Here is a 21,506-nt window from a genome sequence, read left to right on the forward strand (position 1 = left end):
GAACAAAGTATAATTTTCTAAGGAATTCCAAATGCGTATGTAACATTTAATTTAATTGGTCAACATCATGAAAATCAAAACGTTTATTTTTGTATAAACGTATGTGGCGTATCAATGCCTTCAGCGACAAAAAAGGAAAGAGTCCTTATCATTGACGCCAAAGAAGGTGAAAACGTACTTTTCGTTTCATAAGATACGAATAATAAGCAATAAACATTATTTTTATTTTACAAAGTTTATTTATGTGTAATCGCGACTGATGCACTCACAACGAAAAAAAGCCCTTCGTTTGTGAATAATTCGGTCGCGATTACACATCAATAAACTCGTAAAAAATACTTTTCAATTCTTTAATATTTTTATAATGTTCAAGGTATTTTATGAAGATCTCACAATAAATAATACATTGATTATGTACTTTCCTTCTGAAAAGATAAACTTAATGGCTATTTTGTTTTTTATTGTCATAAATTTGTGTTCAGAAATGAGCGTATACCTTGATTTTGAATTAATCAGTATTCAGTGTCTTGAAATAATTCTGTGCTTATCCTTAAATGCTTCAGATACTTTGATAGCTCATTGTACCACAAATTATATTGACAAACGATTGTATTTCTAATGCGACTCTCGATGACTTATTGAAGAAACTTCAGTTGGTTTTCTCACGAATCTTGGTATCAGAACAACCTTTTTTTACACTTAAGTTTTACAATCATCCCCTCGAAATGGTCTGATCTGATAATTTATGGAGTTTTGATAATTAAACATTACTTCCTTGTCAAGAATATGGTCATATATAGATAGCTTTTACCTCTTAAGTTCATTCTGAACTGCGATCATGCGTTATTCGTTGGTGTTACAGTTCATGCTAGTTATTGCTACATTAAACAGTAAGTGGTCTCTGTAATTTTAGGCATTTGTATTAAGATCTATGCTTTAATTTACTTTCCTAAAGACAAAGGAACACTTTGCTAGTGTATGAAATGAATTAATTTTAATGTCCAATAAACTTACAAGATGTTAGAGAAGGCTATGATATGATTGATAATTAATGAATGTTTTTTTTTTTTGGTTTTAGGAATAAGATCACAGGACCCTTGTTTAACTCACGATAAAGTTATTTCCGACACCACTAGAAATGTAAGCTATAAACTGTCAGGATCAGAAACAGACCGCTGCGATCGGACACTATCTGAAGATTGGTATCAGATACAAAACAAGGGAGATATGCCTACAATATGCCCTGCAGTTTTAAGCTGTGGTACTACAGGTTCAATATGGATAAATGGTAAGCATTGTGATACAAATTCCCTAAAGATAAAAAATATAAGATACAATATAATATTAGACATCAACCAGCAAGTTGTGATAATCGAGCTCTTCAAAAAAAATAAATAAATAGATAAATAAACAACAATAAATAAATAAAAAATAGATAAAACAAAATAAAAAAATAAATGTGAATCATACTACTTTGTGTTATCAATCAACTTTATAAGCAAAGCAAGAAAGGAATACAGCATACTAAGCTATATGGTATCATATAGGTATGTAAATATCTTCACTTCACGTTATTCCAAAAGAGAAAAATACATGTATCTTTTTCTACATGACTAAAGTGTCAAGTAAAGCAATATATTGAATAATTTTCATAGTAATGTAGCTTTTCGATATCCGAATTTCAATATAATTTACAACAGACACTCCGGTAAGGAGAATTAAACACTAAAACGAGATCTAATTTTTAATTAAAAAAAATGATCATTGACTTTCTTATTTGTTCTAACTCACAAAAGGGTCACATTTATCTCATGTAATTCAACTATTTACAAACTAGTAACACTAACATATAAAGTATTATGACATCACTTATCTTATCCATCATATCAGTACGCGCATCATGAATCCTAATAGACCAACAGGTTACATCACCTTCTTCTGAATAAATCTAATTGCGTTAATATTTATGTCGTGGCACAAGTACATTGTCTATAATGAATTGTTTTATTCTTTGAAAACTGTCATCTGATCATCAGAGTACGTACACGATTTCCGAAATGGAAGAACGTGTGATAACCTCCATTGCTTATTCACCAAATTTGAGTTAAGTACCTTCCTTTGACTCCAACAGCCTCTTTTAAAATTTTCTGTTTTCACACCCTATATCAACTGCAAACAGGTCTCGTAAATGTCATTAAACCCAGGCGTTAGGCGTTAATGAAACGCATTTTTCGTTTTGTTTGTAAGATTTATGTGAACATCAAACCAACGTAATCATAACATATATTGGTTTTGTTTTATTGATGCACCTTTCTCTTGAAGTGATAATTCTGACATCTATGCACTTACCGCTTTTCTTAACTCATAACACATAGACTCACGATCATAAACAAAAAATTCAAGTGAACGTCATAATCTTAAGAAAGTAAAACACACATTTCTGTTCTTTGTTGTCTATCCCGGACGAGATATTTTATTAGCAACTCTGTGTCTTGAAAAAACAAATTTTGAGGACGCTTACCCTATCAGTGTACCTGATCCTTGGAAATCATATGACGTCACAAGTACATTGTAGAAATACCTGCTTCAGATGATAAATGAAATAATGTCAACCAAACAGAAAAAGCGTTACATCCAAAATTAAATTAGACGTTTATCAATAATGGAAAGGTTGTCTATTCCATGCACTAATTGGCCTCTCCAAACAATAAAGGTCGGTATGCTCCAATTTGAGATTTTTGCGAGAGATTTTGATCTCTGTCGACATTATAAATTATCAATGCATGACTGATAAACGAAAGGAAAAATGTACTTTCAAGTGCCTTATCCAACTGTTATTAGACAATAGCGGTCGTGGGATAACTTCGGTAAGTTGACCGTTTCCTACATGTCAACTATCTTGATCAAACCAGAATCTTTCTATTTCCCAAAGGCCATGTTCCTGTTTTTAATATTCTAACAGATCCGAGATGAAGTTATATCATCGGGAATTTAATTCCAATGGACTTCTAAAATCAATGTCTGATCCAGTATTTCTTCAATTGTGTTTTTGAACACATGAAACAAAAGAAGCTGTGAAATATTTGATAAAACGTGATGCAACTGCACGGTGAATATTGTGACGTCAAACCAACAAAAACATATATGCTATTTACGGTAAAGCCTGTTATTATCAGTGCCTGATCAAGATATCGATGACATCGATGACAAAGAGAAATTTCAATAAACTATATTTGAAAAAAGCAGTATTGACTTTTGCGTCTATGCAATCTATTACAAACACCTCTGCCTGTCAATGACAAATAGGAGAAATGAGCACTAACAGTAAGGTTTTTTGCTCATTTCTCCATCTATATTAGACCCTGCATTTATATGGATATACCGGGACGAAAGATTCTTCGTGAATAAGTACTGCAATTTTAACCAATTGATTTCTATTTTTTATTGAAATCATTGTAATTCTTTTAGGAACTTTGCCAAAATTAAAGGGTCAGGAGGTAATTCTTCCTGTTTGTCAAAGAGGATTTATCGCTTGTTGTGATTTAACGTGGACAATAACAGTACGAAACTGTGGAACTTATAACTTATATCGATTGAGACCTACTCCATCCTGCCCGGGCCGTTACTGCATGGGTAAGCTGTGTATATCTTTCCATAACAAACTCAGAGAAAGACCCTATTCACTTAATCACAAAGTTAAAAAGAGACAAATTTAACATACAAATGCGAGCGCAAATATAATATGCAGTTTGCAAAGACATGACAAATTCAGAATCACAGAAAAAAGTAGCATTGACTTGATAACAGTCTATGTAAAATCAGGCAGATCATATGATAGGGGTGGCACATGGTAAATTTTATCCCACTGAATGTTTTGTTCCAATATATATTGTATATATCACATGTATACATATGGCTCACATTCAAGAATGATCTCCCCTTCTCAATGATTTCCAATGCTTTTTATGCAATTCATTTCTCTTGGACTTTTATAGCTAATCAAAAACCAACTCTCAACTTTGATAAACGGTGCATTTGATGGATGCCTGACTCCCTTTTTATCGTATTAAAAGTAATAGGTGAACTGTACATTGTATGCGGTAATATTAAAGAATGAATAATGATGATTGTGAGTATCGGTATATATATATATATATATATATATATAAATTCCAATAAGTCCGAAGATTTTTTTTAAAGAGAAATTTTGTGTTTAATAATCATGCTACTCATTCTTGAATGCATACATTTTATTATGATGAGAATTATGGAGTGACCCACATTATGATTGCCGATTGTTGTGGATAAAGAAATTAATAAAAGCTATTTTCTTGTAGAAGATCTACGAGCTCCATGCCCACCTGGAACTGGATCCGACTCTGGGTTTGAACCATGCAAATGTATGTTATTTTGTGGTTGTATAGAAAAAGAATTTTAACAACACGCTTTTCTTTAAAAACATATCTAGATTTATATTTAGTTTTTTTTCTATTTGTTACCTAATTCAGGACTGTTCCTGTCAACTTTGAATGTGATATCAGACAGTAATATGATTGTATGTGTTTTCGTTTTAAATTTTAACATAAACTGAAACATCTTGATTAATTCAATGGACAGGTCACGACTTGTCAGACATATTAGAGACTATTACCTAAAGAGATTTGATTGTTAATATTTGATAAAACCGTCTTGCAATGACTCAAAATTTCGAATATTTCGTTGTGATCTGAACTTTAGCTGACACAGTAAAATTTGAAGTTTTTTTTGTTAAATTTGTTCGATAAAATCAATGGCGAATGAGGAAATGCTATGTAGTTTGATTCGTAAATAAGGAGTATCAAAATACCTGAAAATGAGGCCACATATAAAAGTCTTAAAAGTGTAAGTGTTTGTAAGAATCTGGCAGAAGTGGAAAAATCAGAAACATGCATATCAAAACCCAACAAATCAGACAATGGAATATTACTCAAGGGTACTCTCTCTATTTAAAAAGGCCATTCTTTAATCTCTGCATCACTGAATTTTTTTTCAAAAGAATGTTAAAAAAATAGGTGTTTGACAGAGTTATCTGCCCTTGAAATATTTATTTCATATTAACTCAATGCAACAACATGATAAGGGGAAATATTGTCGTTTTTCCTTGAATCTGATGGCGCAGATAGTCAAATTATATACACTGATATTTTTTCATAACACATTTCACCCATTATCTGATTCTTACAAAGACTGGCACTAAAAATACTGTAGATATATTTTGTTTGTTAAATACTACATTGTAGTTGATTGCTGTGATGCTTTTAGCATTTGCTTGAATAAACAAAGGCTCATTTGTTTCATTAGATATAGAAAACACGATGTGTTAAATAAACGCACTGCTCTTGAAACTAGATTACTTGGGGAATCAATATTTGTCCGTTTCATCGAGATGTAATATTTGTAGTTTATGTCAAATGTCAATTGTTTAGATAAATCATTTAACATTTACGCATAATAACACGCTCTTAAAAAGTTTATTTTTACCGTTTTACATTCTTAGTACTTTGATTGTGTGTATTAGGCATTGTTGAATACGCAAGTAGGTTGAATGAAGTTTTATTGATATTTATTCTTTATTCAAGCGTTTTGGTTTGATAAAAGGCCAAAACAAAAGCTTTTATTTTCTTCCTTGACGATTTTAAATTACTATTAATTTTCTTCGTTACGATAATTGATGGTGTTTTTCTACTAATTACCAAAGTGTTGACATATTCAGTTAAAATTTTATAGCTTTCTAACGTATAACAAATACTATAATCGATATTGTTATTCCTTGTGACAATTAGTTTAGTTATTGAAATTATGTTTTGCAGCAACCAATATCACCTTTTCTGTGACCCCCATTGTGGCCCCTTATATACCAACATATGATCCAACTTCTCTACACAACAAGCTGGCGTTTGAATGTAGCGTTCCTAATATGCCTTATTTCTACCGGGAATATATATTTGATATCCAATGGAAAATACCGATATATAATGTTACCATGACAACGAATCAAATAACATATGATTTCCTTAAAGAAAACGGTACGTTACATCAACTTGACTGGGACCCTACAGGCATTCATCGGCTTGGTTTTCGGGTAAAACTTAATTTATACAATTAATCCGAATAACCGCTTTTGGAAATATTGTACTTGAGATAATTCTGAATTCTAATATGTTTACTATTGTTTTGCATAATATACTAAATGTATACGAATAAGTGGATTAGATTTTTGTGGGATCAGGAATGTGCGATTCAATTTGGTGTAAGAGTAACCAAGGGAACCAAGATTCTAGCGAAAATCAAAAGAATGCAATCCAGGGACAAAGACCAGACAAACACATCAAATGACATAAATCGACTAAAATAAAACATACAAAGTAATGAAAGTGAATGATCTTCTCGGACTCCACTTAAAAACTGGGAGCTTGGACCAGGTGCACCGGAAGGTTAAGCGTCCTTTGTGCTTATAGCATCGAATTTGTCTCGTTTCAATAATACTAACGTTGCAATAACTTTCAAAGTAAGGAATGAATTAATAACATTATTAACAAGAATATTATTTACCGTTTGGTTATTACATGTATAAAACAAACTATAACAGCTAATTGTATTGAGTAATTTCGTTTGCTTAGAACAAACTTGGTGAAACGAAGATTACCACGGTCTTTACAAAGTGAAATAATTAGAGGAAATGAAAATAATGTCTATATGTTTAAGGTTTCATGTGCAATACGAGCGCGAGCCTTTGCTTGGTCAGCACCTACAAGTTACAATCACAGTGAAGAGTTTTATGCAGGTGTTACAGTACGTATATATAAAAAAACGGTACTACAGGTTTCAAACATTTAATTTTGATATGATATATTTAATTCTGATCACAGAAAAACTAGGTAATCAAGTTTAGGAATTATTAAGATAAATTGAACCGCTACGTATTTTCAGAGTATATTTAGGCGTTAAAATAAACATTAGATGACAAATGTTTCGGAAACCTGCCAATTACATGATAAATGCCGTGTCGGAAACAACAAATTGGAGATAGTATACACATAAAATGACATCTCTAGTTTCCTCATTATTTCTTTTTTTATTCAAGCTTGAAAAATCAAGTTTACAAGTACTGAGTGGACAAACTGTTAGCATTAGACTAAAGTCAACGGTCCCAATTGCTTGTATAGTATTCCAAAGTATATCAGATTGTACCATAAGGATAGAACTCTTTGATTATAAAGGTCAATTTAGTGGACAACAGCCTCATTGTAACCAGTCATTGGTTGAAGATATTCACTGGTCAGATTGTGGGCTTGATTTTGATGGCTGGCGATGGGATTCATGGCAAACTATCAATGTGTCGGCTTTGGCAGACCAATCATCTCGGCCATCTTACACTGCGCTAGTCAAGTTAAGAGGAATTTCTAATAGAGATACACTGTGGAAATATTATTCTGTTCCTGATATATATGTAAGTTGAAAGATCAATACCTTTATAAAGAAATATTGAGTATACTGCTCTTATTTAAGTAAAATAGTTTAGTCATTAAATTCATTTCGCATTGATGTTTTTTTTGTCACCTAAATAAACCGAAGGAAATGTCGTATTTCATAACTTTTGCTAACATCATTTACAGATATTGGTCAGAAGTCAATCACGGCCATGGCGTTATTGCTCCTCAGCAACAGATCCATATATCAGGACAATCGATGGATAGTGGGTTGTTTTGCTTATAGTTTTACCCTTCTTTATCTCTGTATAAATTGTAAGGTGAACTGAATTGTAAGGAAAGACGCAATCCTTTGTTAATCATCAAAAGAATATTTCTGGAAATTATTTTGATAATTTAATAATTTGCATTCAAAATAGATTTAGAACTTTGGCAGACTAATAAAAAGTCCTTTCACCTAAGAAAAAAAATGGTAAAACACATTAAATTTATTGTACTTGTCAATTTGTTTTAGTGGATTCTCGTCTACGGCGACTGGGGAGTTTGTACTGTATCGTAACAAAAATAAACCAGTTGAGGTGAGTTATGAAGAATATGAATAGTGTCGTACCATATTGAATTTACCTTAAATTTGAAATATTAAAATACACATGTTTTTCTGTAAAAAATAAAAGTAGTGTAAAATAAAAATAATTACTTAATGATTAGGTCTATTGCATTAAGAAAAAATATGTAAGAGAGAGTAATCAAGGGAACCAAGGTTATAGCGGTAATCAAAAGAATGTAATCCAGGGACAAAGACCAGACATGGAAAACAGACACACACAACAAAGAACATAAAGTAACTAAAATCATTCATACAAAGTAACAAAAGTAAATGAGCAACTCGGACTCCACTAAAACCTGGGAGCATGGACCAGGTGCACCGGTAGGGTAAGCGTCCTCTGCAAAAAATTGACAAACGAAACAACAGATTCCATAAAATATTACTACCGATAAGTGGTCACGTGATGTATCACCGGTTTAACGGATCGATGACCAATCGCAATTTTGGTTGCTCGTATCGATTCACGTACTATATATATATTTTCTAAAACACTTGCAATACAGACTCCCATATTAACAGTTATTGACGTTCAGTGCTCCGAAAGAGTAAGGGTTACCTGCTCCGGCAATTACTCCCGTCTCATTGCAAGTGAGTTAAATCCGGTATTTGTTACGGTTAGCCATGGATTACGAAGTATTAAAAGATCAATCCAACCAATAAATCATACGTTCGTTTATTGAGCATTTATATCCTCAGAAAGGGAAATTTGATACGATATTTCAATAATTTGATGTCAAAATATGTAGAGACAGGTCAACAGATTTATTTAAAAAGAAAAGATATTTGTGTAGGATTTATAATAAAACCATGAATCAATTGTTTCGGATGAAAGTAAATACTAAGACAAGAAAACACATATATAATAGAATATACTAGTGGAAGAACACATGAAATGAGACTGCTCATTGCGAGCACTTTATGCCTTGCTCTTGGCTCTTCAGACAGTAAACGGCAACGGTGAAGTAAATTCAAAAACATAAGATCGATAAAAACATTTCAAATAAATGCATCGATCAATTGCAAGTGAGAAAATTTGATTAACTGCGCAAAATTTTAACCATGTTAAGCATTGGTCAGAACGGTGACTATTTGTTTGGTAGAGTTAGGGTCCATAAACAACAAATATGGGAGCCCTCTGCGTGAAACTCTTCCTGCAGTGAATATTTAGACACATGAAGAAGAAAAAAAAATCTGTGAAAGGTATTTTTATTCGTGAATACAAAATGTCGAAAAGGGAAGATATAAACACAAGTTCGTGAAATCTTGAATGCGCGGATTTGAGGTTTTCAGTTCACACATCAGTGAGAATCTCCTTTTCGTTGGGAACCAAATTTTGTGTTCTCAACCACGAAAACCACGAAAATTGATACACCACGAACAATAGTACTATCATAGTACCCCCTTTAAAAAAATATTCCTGGACAGCAAACTAGTGCGTCCATCAAAAGAAGACTTTATGAAAAAGTTCACGCTCGTCTTTAAATCGTACGTAAATGCTATCGTATTTGTATAACGTTACATCACAATCTACAATTGTCACTTCGTTACTGTTAACGACATTCATTACTTTTCTGAAGAGCCAAGCGGCTGAAGCGCTCATAGTGAACAATGTGATTTTAGATGTTACTTGGCTTTTGTTTTACTTTATCATTTAAAATATACAAAGAGCCTGTTTATTTTAATTACATATTCCACTGCTTTACCATAAAAAATAACTATAATATATATTATATTGAATGTGTTGGAAAACTTATAGAAAGTTGAACAATACATTATTATATATATCAATACAAATACATTACTTATACGCCCAGGATGTTTTTTTTTGTATTTGTGACAATAACAAAAATTTTGTCTAGTGAAAAAAATAACATAAATATTGCATGTGTACATTGTTTATTGCGCGACGTGCAATAAACAAAATATGCACATGGAAAATTTATGTTATTGTTCAATAGACAAATTGTTATTATTGCCAATTCTTATAAATTAGTTTTAAAACATATTTTTATCTTTAAACATGGGAAAAGTAGCTCTGAATTTAACTGAATAGGGGCGTGTCAATATTTTTTTTATCCATTGAGATATAACAAAATTATTGTAACCAATCAGATTACAGTATTTATCTCCAATTAATATATATGGTAATATTATTTACAAAGCACATGAATATCTATACTCAACTTATCAATTCATTACTGGGAAATCAAGGGAAGATTCATAAAAAAAAAACAATCAAGGGACAACGACCAGAAAAAAAACCCACAGAAACGAACAAAACTATTATTACCCTTACATAACAAAAAGCAAATTAGCAACCCATTCTCCATTAAAAATATATATGTAAGGTTAGCGTCTTTGGAGTTTCTAGTTTCTAGTTTTCTCATGGCGCAAATAGATACTATAAATTATAACAATTCATGAAATCATGGTGTTGGCCAATTAATTTTGTAGCAACATAACCCTTTTCTTAAAGCCTAATTGTAGGGAGTCTAACACGGTACAAAAGTGTTCATAAGTTTTAAAATTTCATAAGTCCTGGTATAACGTCTGGGTTGTGATATGAATACTCCATCCACAGGCTACGAAAGGGTGATATGACAGATGAAAAGAAAATTGATGATGAAAAAAAACTACATACATGTATAACACCATTGCAAATATATGTATTCTGTACATGTGTTTCAAAGAGTAATCTTTCATAGGTGTAACCTCTCATATCAATATTACAAATTTCGGTTTGCTGTACACGTGTTTCAAGGATGTTTACCTCTTAAAAGAGTAACATCTTATATTAGCATTGCAAATTATGGTATGTTGTACAAGTTTTGCAGTACGTTACCTCTCATATAAATATTTCAAACTTATAGATGCTGTATTACGCGTTTAATGAGTAACCTCTTTTATGAGAACTAACATACTAAGTATACTCGTCCTGTGTTTCAAAGAGAAATCTCTCATTTTGTTATTGCAAACTGTTATACTGTACAAGTGTTTCAATGCGTTATCTTTCAAAAGAGTAACTTCTCATATTAGCATAACATATTTCGGAATGTTGTGCATGGTATTTTTTTAATCTGAGTATTTGAATTTAAGAAAAAAAATGTATTGTGATGCTCATTTGCTGTACCCATTTCTTAAGAGAATGAAAACCTTTATTTATATTTCTCTATATTCATCCCATGACCTATATTTTCTGTTTTTTTATTGCTTGATGGGGATGTTGCCTCTTGAATATTTGCCGGTTCCACTTTCTTCTCTTTCTAAAGTGTATTCAAATGTTGTCATGAACACACCATAAACGCACGATAGAAGCGTTAGTTTAAACGCACGATAGCAGCGTTCGTTTATATTTATACTTTGACTATTTTCTTGATTTAACTGTTATTTTTACATATTTTGGTATTACTAATTTATATAATATCATTAATTTTATTTTCTATTTTTTCTGTCTTTATTATATGTCACTATTATTATTTTTTGTCGTTCGTCTATTCAGCGTTTAAACGCACGATATGAGCGTTCGTCTATCGTACGTTTAAACGCATGATAGGAGTTTTTGTTTATCGTGCGTTTAAGCACACAATAGGAGCGTTCGTTTAAACGCACGATAGAAGCGTTCGTTTATCGTGGGTTTGATGAGCGTTTAGCGTGCGTGTGGGTATCGCGCGTGCCGGAAATCTGAACGTCTGAAGGAGTGTAAGTTATAACAGATTTAGCCAATTAGTCATTTTATTATAACGTTTTAGATACACACAATACAACATAGAAAAGGGACCAACTGTGCAGTCGCCATACGTGCTGCTTCCGATGTTTTTATCGTTTATGGTTGTGATTCAAATAAATGGATAGTGCGCCGGTTATATTGTAATGTGTATTCTGAGTACCTGCAGATTTATGAGAGGTCCCTTGGACGTCTGTATGAGGTAAGCATATGATATATGCGATACGTAGTTGTTATATATTAAGTTAGATTGTTGCCATGATTATTTTGAAAGTTGGTGAATATCCCAGGGAGCCAATTTCCATAAGCAGTAGCATCGATTAAGTGGTTTTTAAAAGCGGAACATAACCAATCTCACAAATGTGACATGCTGTAAATGTTTCATTTAGTAACATATCAGCGGCATTATAATCAAGTACTAAAGAAGTTCAAGATTAAACAAAAGTTGTATAAAACAAAGCTTAAAAACAAATACATATAGGAAGCCTAATCTAGCACCTATTATGAACATGTATTTCAATAGTAACCTCTCATCAGTATGGAAAATGCTAAAAAAAAACTGAGATTTGAAAATAAATAGTATACAAGAATCTCAAAAGTAACAGGTTTGAAAATGTCGACATTTACAGTTAACTAATAAAATAACAAAATGACCAAATTCCAATTAAATTATAGAAGTAATTGAAGTTTTATATGTTAAGAACTGAGTTTAATGTGTGCGTCTTAGTGGTGCCATTAAGTTGGGGAAAATAATCGATTGAGAAAAAAAGAAAAACATTAATGTGGACAAAATTGTAGTTCCTTTTTGATGTAATTATGTTATATTTTCGTCTATTTTCCTTTGTATGATACCTTTATACGGTATATATATGTACATGTTTCTCAACTAGTTGATGTGCCCATGTTTGTATCAATATTCTAAATTTAAATAAACAAAATTGCTGTATTTCGGGAAATTTTTGAGTCAAGCTTTTCGTTACCAGTTGCCCTAAATTACTAAATTCTTCCTTAAACATTAAGATTCGATGTTGAAGTTTGATGGTACCCGTCGTTCGTTAATAAAAATTTGATTTAACATCCCAGTATTTGTTGTAATTGAAAACAAAAGCCCAAAAGTTTGAAGAGAATCCTTTTAGTCAGTAAAAAATTATTTGAATAAACTTATCCTATAAGTTATCATCATCGTACCACTGTTAAATGTTTGAATTATGTTTTTATTGGTTCTAACATTGACTCTCTTGTTGATAAGTTAAATATTAATTAACTCCATTACAATTCTTCCTACTTCCATTACTTTTTGCACAACAATTGTTTTAATGAGACATTAATGATATATTTTCATTAAATCTTGTTGGTGAACATACGGACAACGATATGATCATGGTCTTCACAAAGGAACTATTCTATGCTTTCTAGTCTGCCGGTGCCGTTCAATAGTTCTTTCACAATACTCATGATCAACAAATCCAACGTTAAATTATTTTGTTAATGTGGCATGTGAACGTCATTGTTTTTTTGGCATTTATACGAGGACCTTGTTTCACTTAGACAAATTCTGATATATTTTTACTAAATCCTGTTGAACATATTTCCATTGATACTTTAGTTTCTGTGAACATGGTGTTTTGGATTTTGAACTATATTACAGTAAAGCAAGGACTCTGCAATATTCCAGGTGGGGGGGGGTGTTTTGATTGCTAACAGACATGTTTAACCACGCCACATACTTAATATACCTGTCCCAAACCAGAAACACGTAGTCCATTAGTTGTCGTTGTTTTTAAAGTTCCTTGCTATTCGTTAATGATATTGTCGATTTTCGTCTTTTATGAATAGTTTTACTTAAAACAGACATGTTTAACCACGCCACATATTTAATGTACCTGTCCCAAACCAGAAACACGTAGTCCATTAGTTGTCGTTGTTTTTAATGTTCCTTGCTATTCGTTAATGGTATTGTCGATTTTCGTCTTTTATGAATAGTTTTACTTAATCTATATTTGGGCATGTACAGATTGATTTATGGTATTGGTTTTGTCTATCAATGATGACCGTGTGGAAACCTGTTGAAATTTAATTGCTGGCTGCGTGACTATGTGGATGAATGTATAATGAGTCATAACACACCTCCTTTTAACATTAGAGAGTAAAATACAATATTTGTTTATGACATTTTCGAATGTTGCTAACGCTTGATGAACTATTCAGTTTGTTGTAAACGGTATTTTTGCAGGTATACTTGCCCACTGGTACTCGTGTGCACATAAATGTGAGATCAACAGCGTGGTTAAATATTCACATTTACCCCTCACAGGGGGATTGGAACCAAACAGAAGGTTTATGTGGTACTTACAACGGAAACTATCATGACGACCTTACTGATAGAATCGGGAATATTGTTACAATAAGAAATCATATCAAGAGTTGGGGGTAATATCATACATTTAAAACAACTATGTAATTATTTTAACACTTTTCTTCCCATATATTGCAGAGATATCCACTGAAAACTCCTTTATAATCATGTATTTTATCTGAAACTAATTACCGGTATGAATCAAGAGAAAACTCTCATTTATAGCTAAGGGTAACGAAAAGTACACGTTTGAGAATGTCAAGCTCGAATTATGCTCAAAATATGATTCATTGTTTGTCGAGTAAAATGTGTTCAAATATTTTTGTATATTTGTGTCATTTCAGTTTTTAACACAAAAGCTAGCTTCTTGACATTGGTATTCACAAATGTGTTTATGAATGCCGGAATTCCGCAAATTGTCCCTCTTTTTTGGGACCGTTATTCGATGTATCGGTGGCGGATCTTTTCCCTGCTCACAAATACAAATATTTTTGTTTTTGTTTTTGTGTTTGTTTTTGTGTTTAAGTTTCTTTGTATATAAATATCCAATCCAACTGTTACATATATTTTTTACAGATTTAATAACAACAACAATACACAAACAAACACAAACAAAAATAGTCAAGAATGCAGTCTTCAGACAACAATGACATAAATTCTCATTCGAAAAATAAGTCTTTTCCGATTCCAACCTCAGTCATTTTTTGATTTGGTAATACAATTAGAAATGTTTACTAGGTTCAGTTAATTTATCATCATGAAGAGCAATAAATACATCTGTAGTTCGATGTTATATCAGTTATTGATATGGATGTTGTGCATACTGATTCTTCATCAAACACAAATCTTACTATATTTAACGGGTACCTAATGTTTTACCCACTGAGCCATGTTATGGAGGAGTATATTACCCTCGTATTGAACCAATTACGGCAAATTGACATGAAATTCAATAAAGTATTATGCTATATTTTTATTACAGAGTAAAAACTGAAGAAAGTTATTTATAGCACGAATACGGGATGAAATTATAAAGCGGGAATATTTATACTGTTCCTGTTCTAACGACACTTTGACTAAAGATAATCTTTTACCTACGGCAAATTGTTCTTGGCATGAAGCTTTGCCTTTTTGTCCGCCACTGAATTGAGGATCAAAAGAATGTCTTATTAAAGGTAGAAGATCTGCCTATGATGATCTTGAGATTGACATCCCTGGGGACATGATCGCGTTTGAAGAGTCTAAATTGAATGTAAGTTATTATTAAAACAGTCGACAATCCTCTGCTAAGGGTATATTCGCTGTCAAAGCTTTTACACTTGGGCCGTTTTCAGTCATTTACTCTGCCTCTTAATGTTTATTAGTGAACAACAACGGAAGCAGCTAAAAGTGCTAAAAGTAGTACCTTGTGAAATGTCCTCATCGTGTATATTAGAGCAAATGAGCTAGCGAAGTGATTTGTTGTAAATCAAGTTGCGATTATAAGTCTGCGTAGGAGATTTGCCTCCCCTTACCATGTGGCAAAACAGTTCAATCTTTTAATCGTTCTGTTATTGTAATTCCGCCCATTAACTTCTAGTTCTTGTTCACAATACATACCAGATGTAGCGTTAGAGCAAATAGTCGTCGTTTACATTCTTATAAAGGGCTTGTCTGTAGGGGAAGAAGGTTTGCCTGTTACCATGAGAGTATGTTCAATAAAAAATGTTTAATGAACTATTTCAAGGAATAAGTTTAAAATCAATATTTCAAAATAGAAATGATAAGTCTAACATAACCGCGAAAGTAATGGAAACATTGGCTGTTGTGTTGGTAAAGAAGCACACTCCTTTAGTTCAGTATACAGAACTAATATAAATTTATATAACACATACGTCATCCTTAATATTACTACAAATGTAATTAATTTTATAATGAGTAAAAATATTCGTTGTATGACGAGAACCCTATAGAGTCCAGAGAAACACTAAAATATAATTACGAGAGTAAATTATGATTTCAGACCGATTGGAAGAACGGATGGAACGTTACAACAGCAAGGCTAGCTTGTGAAACAGCACTGCAAACATCTGCAGTATACGAACAATGTAATTCACTAGATGCTGTCGATAACGATATAAGTATAGAATCTTGTGTACGAGATATACAGGTATTAATTTCAATAAGTGGATTTTTATAGTCTTTAAAAAATCATAAGAATATCTCAAGAGCGTATACACCTCATCCATCACGACTTTTTCAATTAAAGGCAATAAGAGAAAATTATCATAAAATGAAATGCTGAATTTATTGTTTTTGTTTTGCTTTGAACCAATAATATTGAATTTAATATTTATATTGATTCAGAAAAAAAATTAAATAAAAAGATCATTTTGCACGATCTTGGTGCTGATAAGGCAAAACAATACCATTGTTTTCACAGTACAAAGTTTAATAGAGTAAATAGATACTGGTAGTTGCATCTACACAATGCCTTGTCATAGGCAATAATACAAATCTTACATTATAAAAAATGATTTCAAACGTTCATAAATAAATGAACAGATGTCGAAATGAACATTTTAAATGAATATCGTATTTGCACGGTTTAGTAGTCTAGTTTGTCAACAGACACGGGGCTTCCGTTGAATTTTGCACTTCTACTTGTGACACATTTAAGCAAAACCTATCTATAGCAAAGGAAACTCTGTTTGTTAGAGCTCTTTAATTTCAACATACACTTCACGGATCGTATTTCACCACAAAAAATAGTAATGTTTTATTTCATTAATTAATCATTACATTAATTAAGTAGTAATTTAAATAGTAATGCATGTTAATTAGATTACAGGGAAAACTGATTTTCTACATGATGTTAAAGAGAGAATGAAAACAGAATGTGTTTCCGAAATACGATTTAATGCTTCCCTTTGGGAAAATAGAACAAGCTCTGGCGAATCATTAGTGGATTCTGTTCTAGATAACGATTGTCCTAATGATTGCTCCTCTGCTGGCATATGCACAAAAGGTTTGCAGTGTTTCAATTTTTCCTTTCCAATCCTAACATTTACGCTGTTTTTGTTTTTTGCATTTTACACACGCGAAATATAGCTACTTCGGTAGAAAATCCCTTTCTAACGTACAGTTTGCATTATGAAAAATATGTCTTAAAAATAGCCGAAAAAACAGTTCTAGTTTTTAAATTTTGTTCCATGAATTAGTGTCAATCTTTTGGTTACTTAATTGAAACCAAAAATGACTAAATGTTATCAAACTATATATTACTCTTTGATAAGTTGAACCGAATTCAATCATTGCTGCTTCATTGACTGTTTTTATCAATTGTAAAGTTTTACATATCTTTTACTTTTTAAATCTAGGTATTTGTGTCTGTAATATATCGTACACTGGAGAAGACTGCTCTGTATGTTTGCTATCTGCCCCAACTCTTTATGGAATAAATAAGGATTCACTGTGTGACCTTTCAAAAAGGGCATGTGATTCCATTTCTCTCTTTGGTGAAGGGTTTTATCCATCAAGAAATATTACTTGCAGAATTGAAGAGGCAGATGTGAGTTTTATTGCATATTTTCCTGATAATTTTGATATATATTGTATGCTTTTTTAAAAGACTACAAGTACCAATGCATAATTCAAAAATGCTATTAATATATACAGATTTTAAAATCATAATAATTAGCTCAATTAATATCTTTAAAAGATACAAATAACGTGGTTTTGAAACATTTTGTGTATCAAGTTTCCCAAGTGGTCAATATGATAAACTTTTAAACAAATTTCAGTAATGTAAGGAGAAACTTCACTCGTTTATTTTGGGATTCATATAAGTATATTTCTAATCGCTTTTTTTCTATTTTAGTTTATTGGAACAGTCATTACAGGTACCGGTAAACATAACTACCAGAAAGGAAACCTGGAAAGTTTTGGAGAGGTTGTTTGTCCTACAATTACTTCGTTTAGAAGGAAACGTTCTTTGGAATTATTTACCAATCCTTATGCTCTCCTAATTAATGTATCAATGGATGGAATGACATATAGCACGTCAATACCAGTTATCATGTATGATTCTGATTGTACTAACTGTACATTGGCAGAAGACATCATTACTTGTGCTGAAAAAGTAAGAAACATAAGTTGCGTAACTTATATATTCCGCTTGTCAGGGCATTTTTTTCTTTTTCTTAATTTTTTTTATAAAATTTTATTGCAAGGTTTCAAACCACGAACTGAAAGTTGGTATTGAATTCGTTGTGATGGCCTAAATTGTTTTACAATTAGGGACCTAAAGGGGCCTGGAATATGCATATTATCGACTTTAACTAAATAAATCTCATGAAAGCAGATATTTTTGAAATTATTCCATAATATTCCATGTCACAATGGACAGACAGATTGATTTTTTGGATTAAACAAAATCGTTTATTGGATTCCACCCAAAAACAAGAGCGATCTTTATACTCAAATTTAATTTCTATATATTGTACACTATTGTGTCTAAATAATATGTGTCCATAATAAACGGTTGGTACTTATGTTTAATACGTCAAAAATAATAATGTGTCCACACTTGCGGTCGTTTCATGCTGTTCTTGGCGAAACGTTTTATTTGTTTTTGTTCTTGTTTTTTTATTTCATGTTTTGTTAATTATATTCGACAGTTATAAAGTCGTCTTGATTACAAATGTTTCCAATATCATTCAATAAAAAAACAAACAAGCTAAAACAAAAAAAAACAAAGAAAAAAAAATAAACATATTAAAAGACACTAAATTTGAATAAGACAAACAAATTAAAGTTCGTTTACAAACTTGTGAAAGTAGGAATTGCGTCTGGTAATGATTGTAAAATAACTGGGCAATAATGCCGAATATTTCGTATGCGTACATATTTGCTAAAATGGATTTGAATTTGAAATTTAGTTTAACTAAATTCCCTTCCAATACAGATGTTGATCAAGAAAATTTGTAATCCTTGGAGTTTGAATTATTACAACCTTTACAGGCTAAAGCTGCATTTATGTTATACTTACAGACTGACATATGTGTAGTAGACGGTAAATGTTATTATATTTCAAGCATTGAGTGTAAAATACAAGATGATGAGACGTCTCCGCAGGTAACAACAACGACTAAAATGACAACATCAGCAACATCACGAACGAGTTTTACAACAACGAAACTGCCAACAAGAGATGCAACCTCTACATTAACTACTGGAGCAAAACAGACAACAACATCTTCAATGGCCGAAATGGCATCTTCACCAACACAACCAGAACAGACAAGAAGTTCAACATCAGACCCGTCAACAACAACGATAAAAATGACAACAAAAACTTCAACAACAAAAACAACAACGAATTTAATGACAATAATGTCATCCACAACTTCAAATTCAAAACCGTTGGTCACTTCAACATTGTCTCCAACAATTCAACCACCAGAAGCACAACAGACAACCGATAATTTGGCAGTGGTAATTGGGCTTCCAATTACTGTCTTAATTATTTTTGTGCTGGTGTTTACTGTATCAATTAAGATTCATTGTCAACGGAAATAAGGTCAATCGAAGTGGCAAAACTTGGATTGATTTATTAACTAAGATAATATTATTTAAAAAAAAACTGATTTTTTTAAGACTATGATAAAATATCGATCAAAATATGATTGCTTTATCTGAAAATACCTATTGTGTTGTTAATATCCTATTATTTGTAATTGTTCGTTCTTTAATCAATGGTTTGTCATTTAAGTTTGCTGTGTGCCTTTTTTCTAATAAGCTAAAAGTGATCTTTTTTTGTTCTAAATATAAAATTTTTCGTTTTTTCGCCCTTGTGTTTTTTTTTGTTTCTGCTACGCGAACCACATTTGTTTGTTTTGTATTTAGATGATAGTTGCATTACGAAACATTTAACATTTATTTAATTTTATATTAAAGCAGAACATGCTTAATTCTCTTTTCATTTAACCCTTGCTTCGACGGTAGTTCGTTAAAGCACAGCAGTTCGTGGGTGGAATAACTTCATGTTTGGTCTTTAGTTAACATATTAAAGAATTTGTGTAGGCGTACTGGGCTAGCGAAGCAGGGTCTGTTCAGTTTGTATGCTATTGTATGCTAAATAACATGACATCTGCGAACTCGATCTGCGCTTGCATTTAAAAGGGTCTATTTCTATACTTTCCCTTGAAATTTCATGATATTCTTACTTTTATTCTAATATACTCGATTTTTTTAACACCAATGTATATCGCACCCCAATCGATAGGTACTCGAGGACTAGATGAACATAATGATAAAATAAACATAACAAAAATATGCCGCAGCACCCTTTGGACGATTGTACACTAGGTACATACAGGAGTCACAGATAGACACTGACATAGCTGTATATCTCTACTTCACCATATTGTCAAATTATATGAACATTATTTACAGCTTTAATGAGGCTTTGTCAACTTTGACCAACGTTAATAGTTTTATTACATGAAATATTTGGAACTACAAAACTGAAGCAAGTCATTTGGGTCAATGTGAATTTCTGACTGTTTACCTTACGCATATATAGCATTTATATATTAAAACCAAACCTAGTGGGCTGCATAATTGATAGTGAGAGCAGTTAATACCCTGTGTGTGGCCAAACTACAGGCTCACGGATAGGGTGGACCGGTCGTATATCCCCTAAAACTGAATTACAAAAAAAAAAACCAATTAGCTTTTTAAAAGGCAAAGCGTATCAAAACCAACATTCTATGATTTCAATTTTCAAACAATCGATTAAATGGTGGTTTATGGTGTATTTAAATTAGAATATACAAAATAAAATAAAATTGTGATTTACATACTGATTGTTGTTTAAGAGTAATCAAGGGAACCAAGCGGTAATCAAAAGACTGTAATCCAGGGACAAAGACCAGACATGGAAAACAGACATACACAATAAAGAACATAAAGTAACTAAAATCATACATACAAAGTAACAAAAGTAAATGAGCAACTCCGACTCCACTAAAAACTGGGAGCATGGACCAGGTACACCGGTAGGGTAAGCGTCCTCTGATTTAAAAGTTGCATTTACGAAAATTTGTTCGTCATAAGCCCTATCTATGTAGCTAGTTCGATGACCCTTATTATTCAGGTTTTATTTTTTTTATGTAAACAACGACCAACTCACAAAGTACGATAAAGCCTGTTCCAACTACGGATCCCATTATAATTACTGCTACTGGTGTCATAGCCATTTAATTATGCTGCAGAATCATAGGATTACAAGACAAAGGATATATTGCGTGATAGATGTAACACCACATTAAAAAAATAATTCTGCTTAAACATACAAGAAAAAAGATC

The 21,506-nt window shown here is 32.0% G+C and overlaps 2 protein-coding genes across 2 annotated transcripts; both read left to right on the forward strand.

Moving 5' to 3' along the window:
• The first annotated feature begins 699 nt into the window (after window positions 1–699).
• On the forward strand, window positions 700–15,278 carry LOC148605336 (von Willebrand factor D and EGF domain-containing protein-like). Its single transcript, XM_088550147.1, has 12 exons — window positions 700–890; window positions 1,079–1,288; window positions 3,469–3,633; window positions 4,338–4,400; window positions 5,850–6,121; window positions 6,745–6,831; window positions 7,124–7,489; window positions 7,656–7,735; window positions 7,984–8,047; window positions 11,826–12,002; window positions 14,034–14,230; window positions 15,139–15,278. Exons 1-12 carry the CDS (start codon window positions 839–841, stop codon window positions 15,164–15,166), a joined length of 1,761 nt encoding a protein of 586 aa, XP_088406273.1. The 5' UTR covers window positions 700–838; the 3' UTR covers window positions 15,167–15,278.
• On the forward strand, window positions 15,271–20,605 carry LOC148605337 (von Willebrand factor D and EGF domain-containing protein-like). The gene is made up of 6 exons (XM_088550149.1): window positions 15,271–15,408; window positions 16,159–16,305; window positions 16,980–17,163; window positions 17,516–17,706; window positions 18,016–18,276; window positions 19,188–20,605. Exons 1-6 carry the CDS (start codon window positions 15,379–15,381, stop codon window positions 19,713–19,715), a joined length of 1,341 nt encoding a protein of 446 aa, XP_088406275.1. The 5' UTR covers window positions 15,271–15,378; the 3' UTR covers window positions 19,716–20,605.
• Window positions 20,606–21,506: the final 901 nt, after the last annotated feature.

This window comes from Perna viridis, chromosome 10 (assembly GCF_037379345.1).
Source record: "Perna viridis isolate PV_CMFRI_1.1 ecotype Kerala chromosome 10, ASM3737934v1, whole genome shotgun sequence".
NCBI lineage: Eukaryota > Metazoa > Mollusca > Bivalvia > Mytilida > Mytilidae > Perna > Perna viridis.

Excerpts from the sequence above, each read along its gene's own strand:
- LOC148605337 (XM_088550149.1), top strand. The coding sequence starts at position 15,379 with ATGATCGCGTTTGAAGAGTCTAAATTGAAT. Across the intron at positions 15,409-16,158 it reads TTGAAGAGTCTAAATTGAAT|ACCGATTGGAAGAACGGATG; the intron begins GTAAGTTATTAT and ends TTATGATTTCAG. Across the intron at positions 16,306-16,979 it reads CTTGTGTACGAGATATACAG|ATTACAGGGAAAACTGATTT; the intron begins GTATTAATTTCA and ends CATGTTAATTAG.
- LOC148605336 (XM_088550147.1), top strand. The coding sequence starts at position 839 with ATGCGTTATTCGTTGGTGTTACAGTTCATGCTAGTTATTGCTACATTA. Across the intron at positions 7,490-7,655 it reads ATTCTGTTCCTGATATATAT|ATATTGGTCAGAAGTCAATC; the intron begins GTAAGTTGAAAG and ends CATCATTTACAG. Across the intron at positions 14,231-15,138 it reads AATCATATCAAGAGTTGGGG|AGTAAAAACTGAAGAAAGTT; the intron begins GTAATATCATAC and ends TTTTTATTACAG.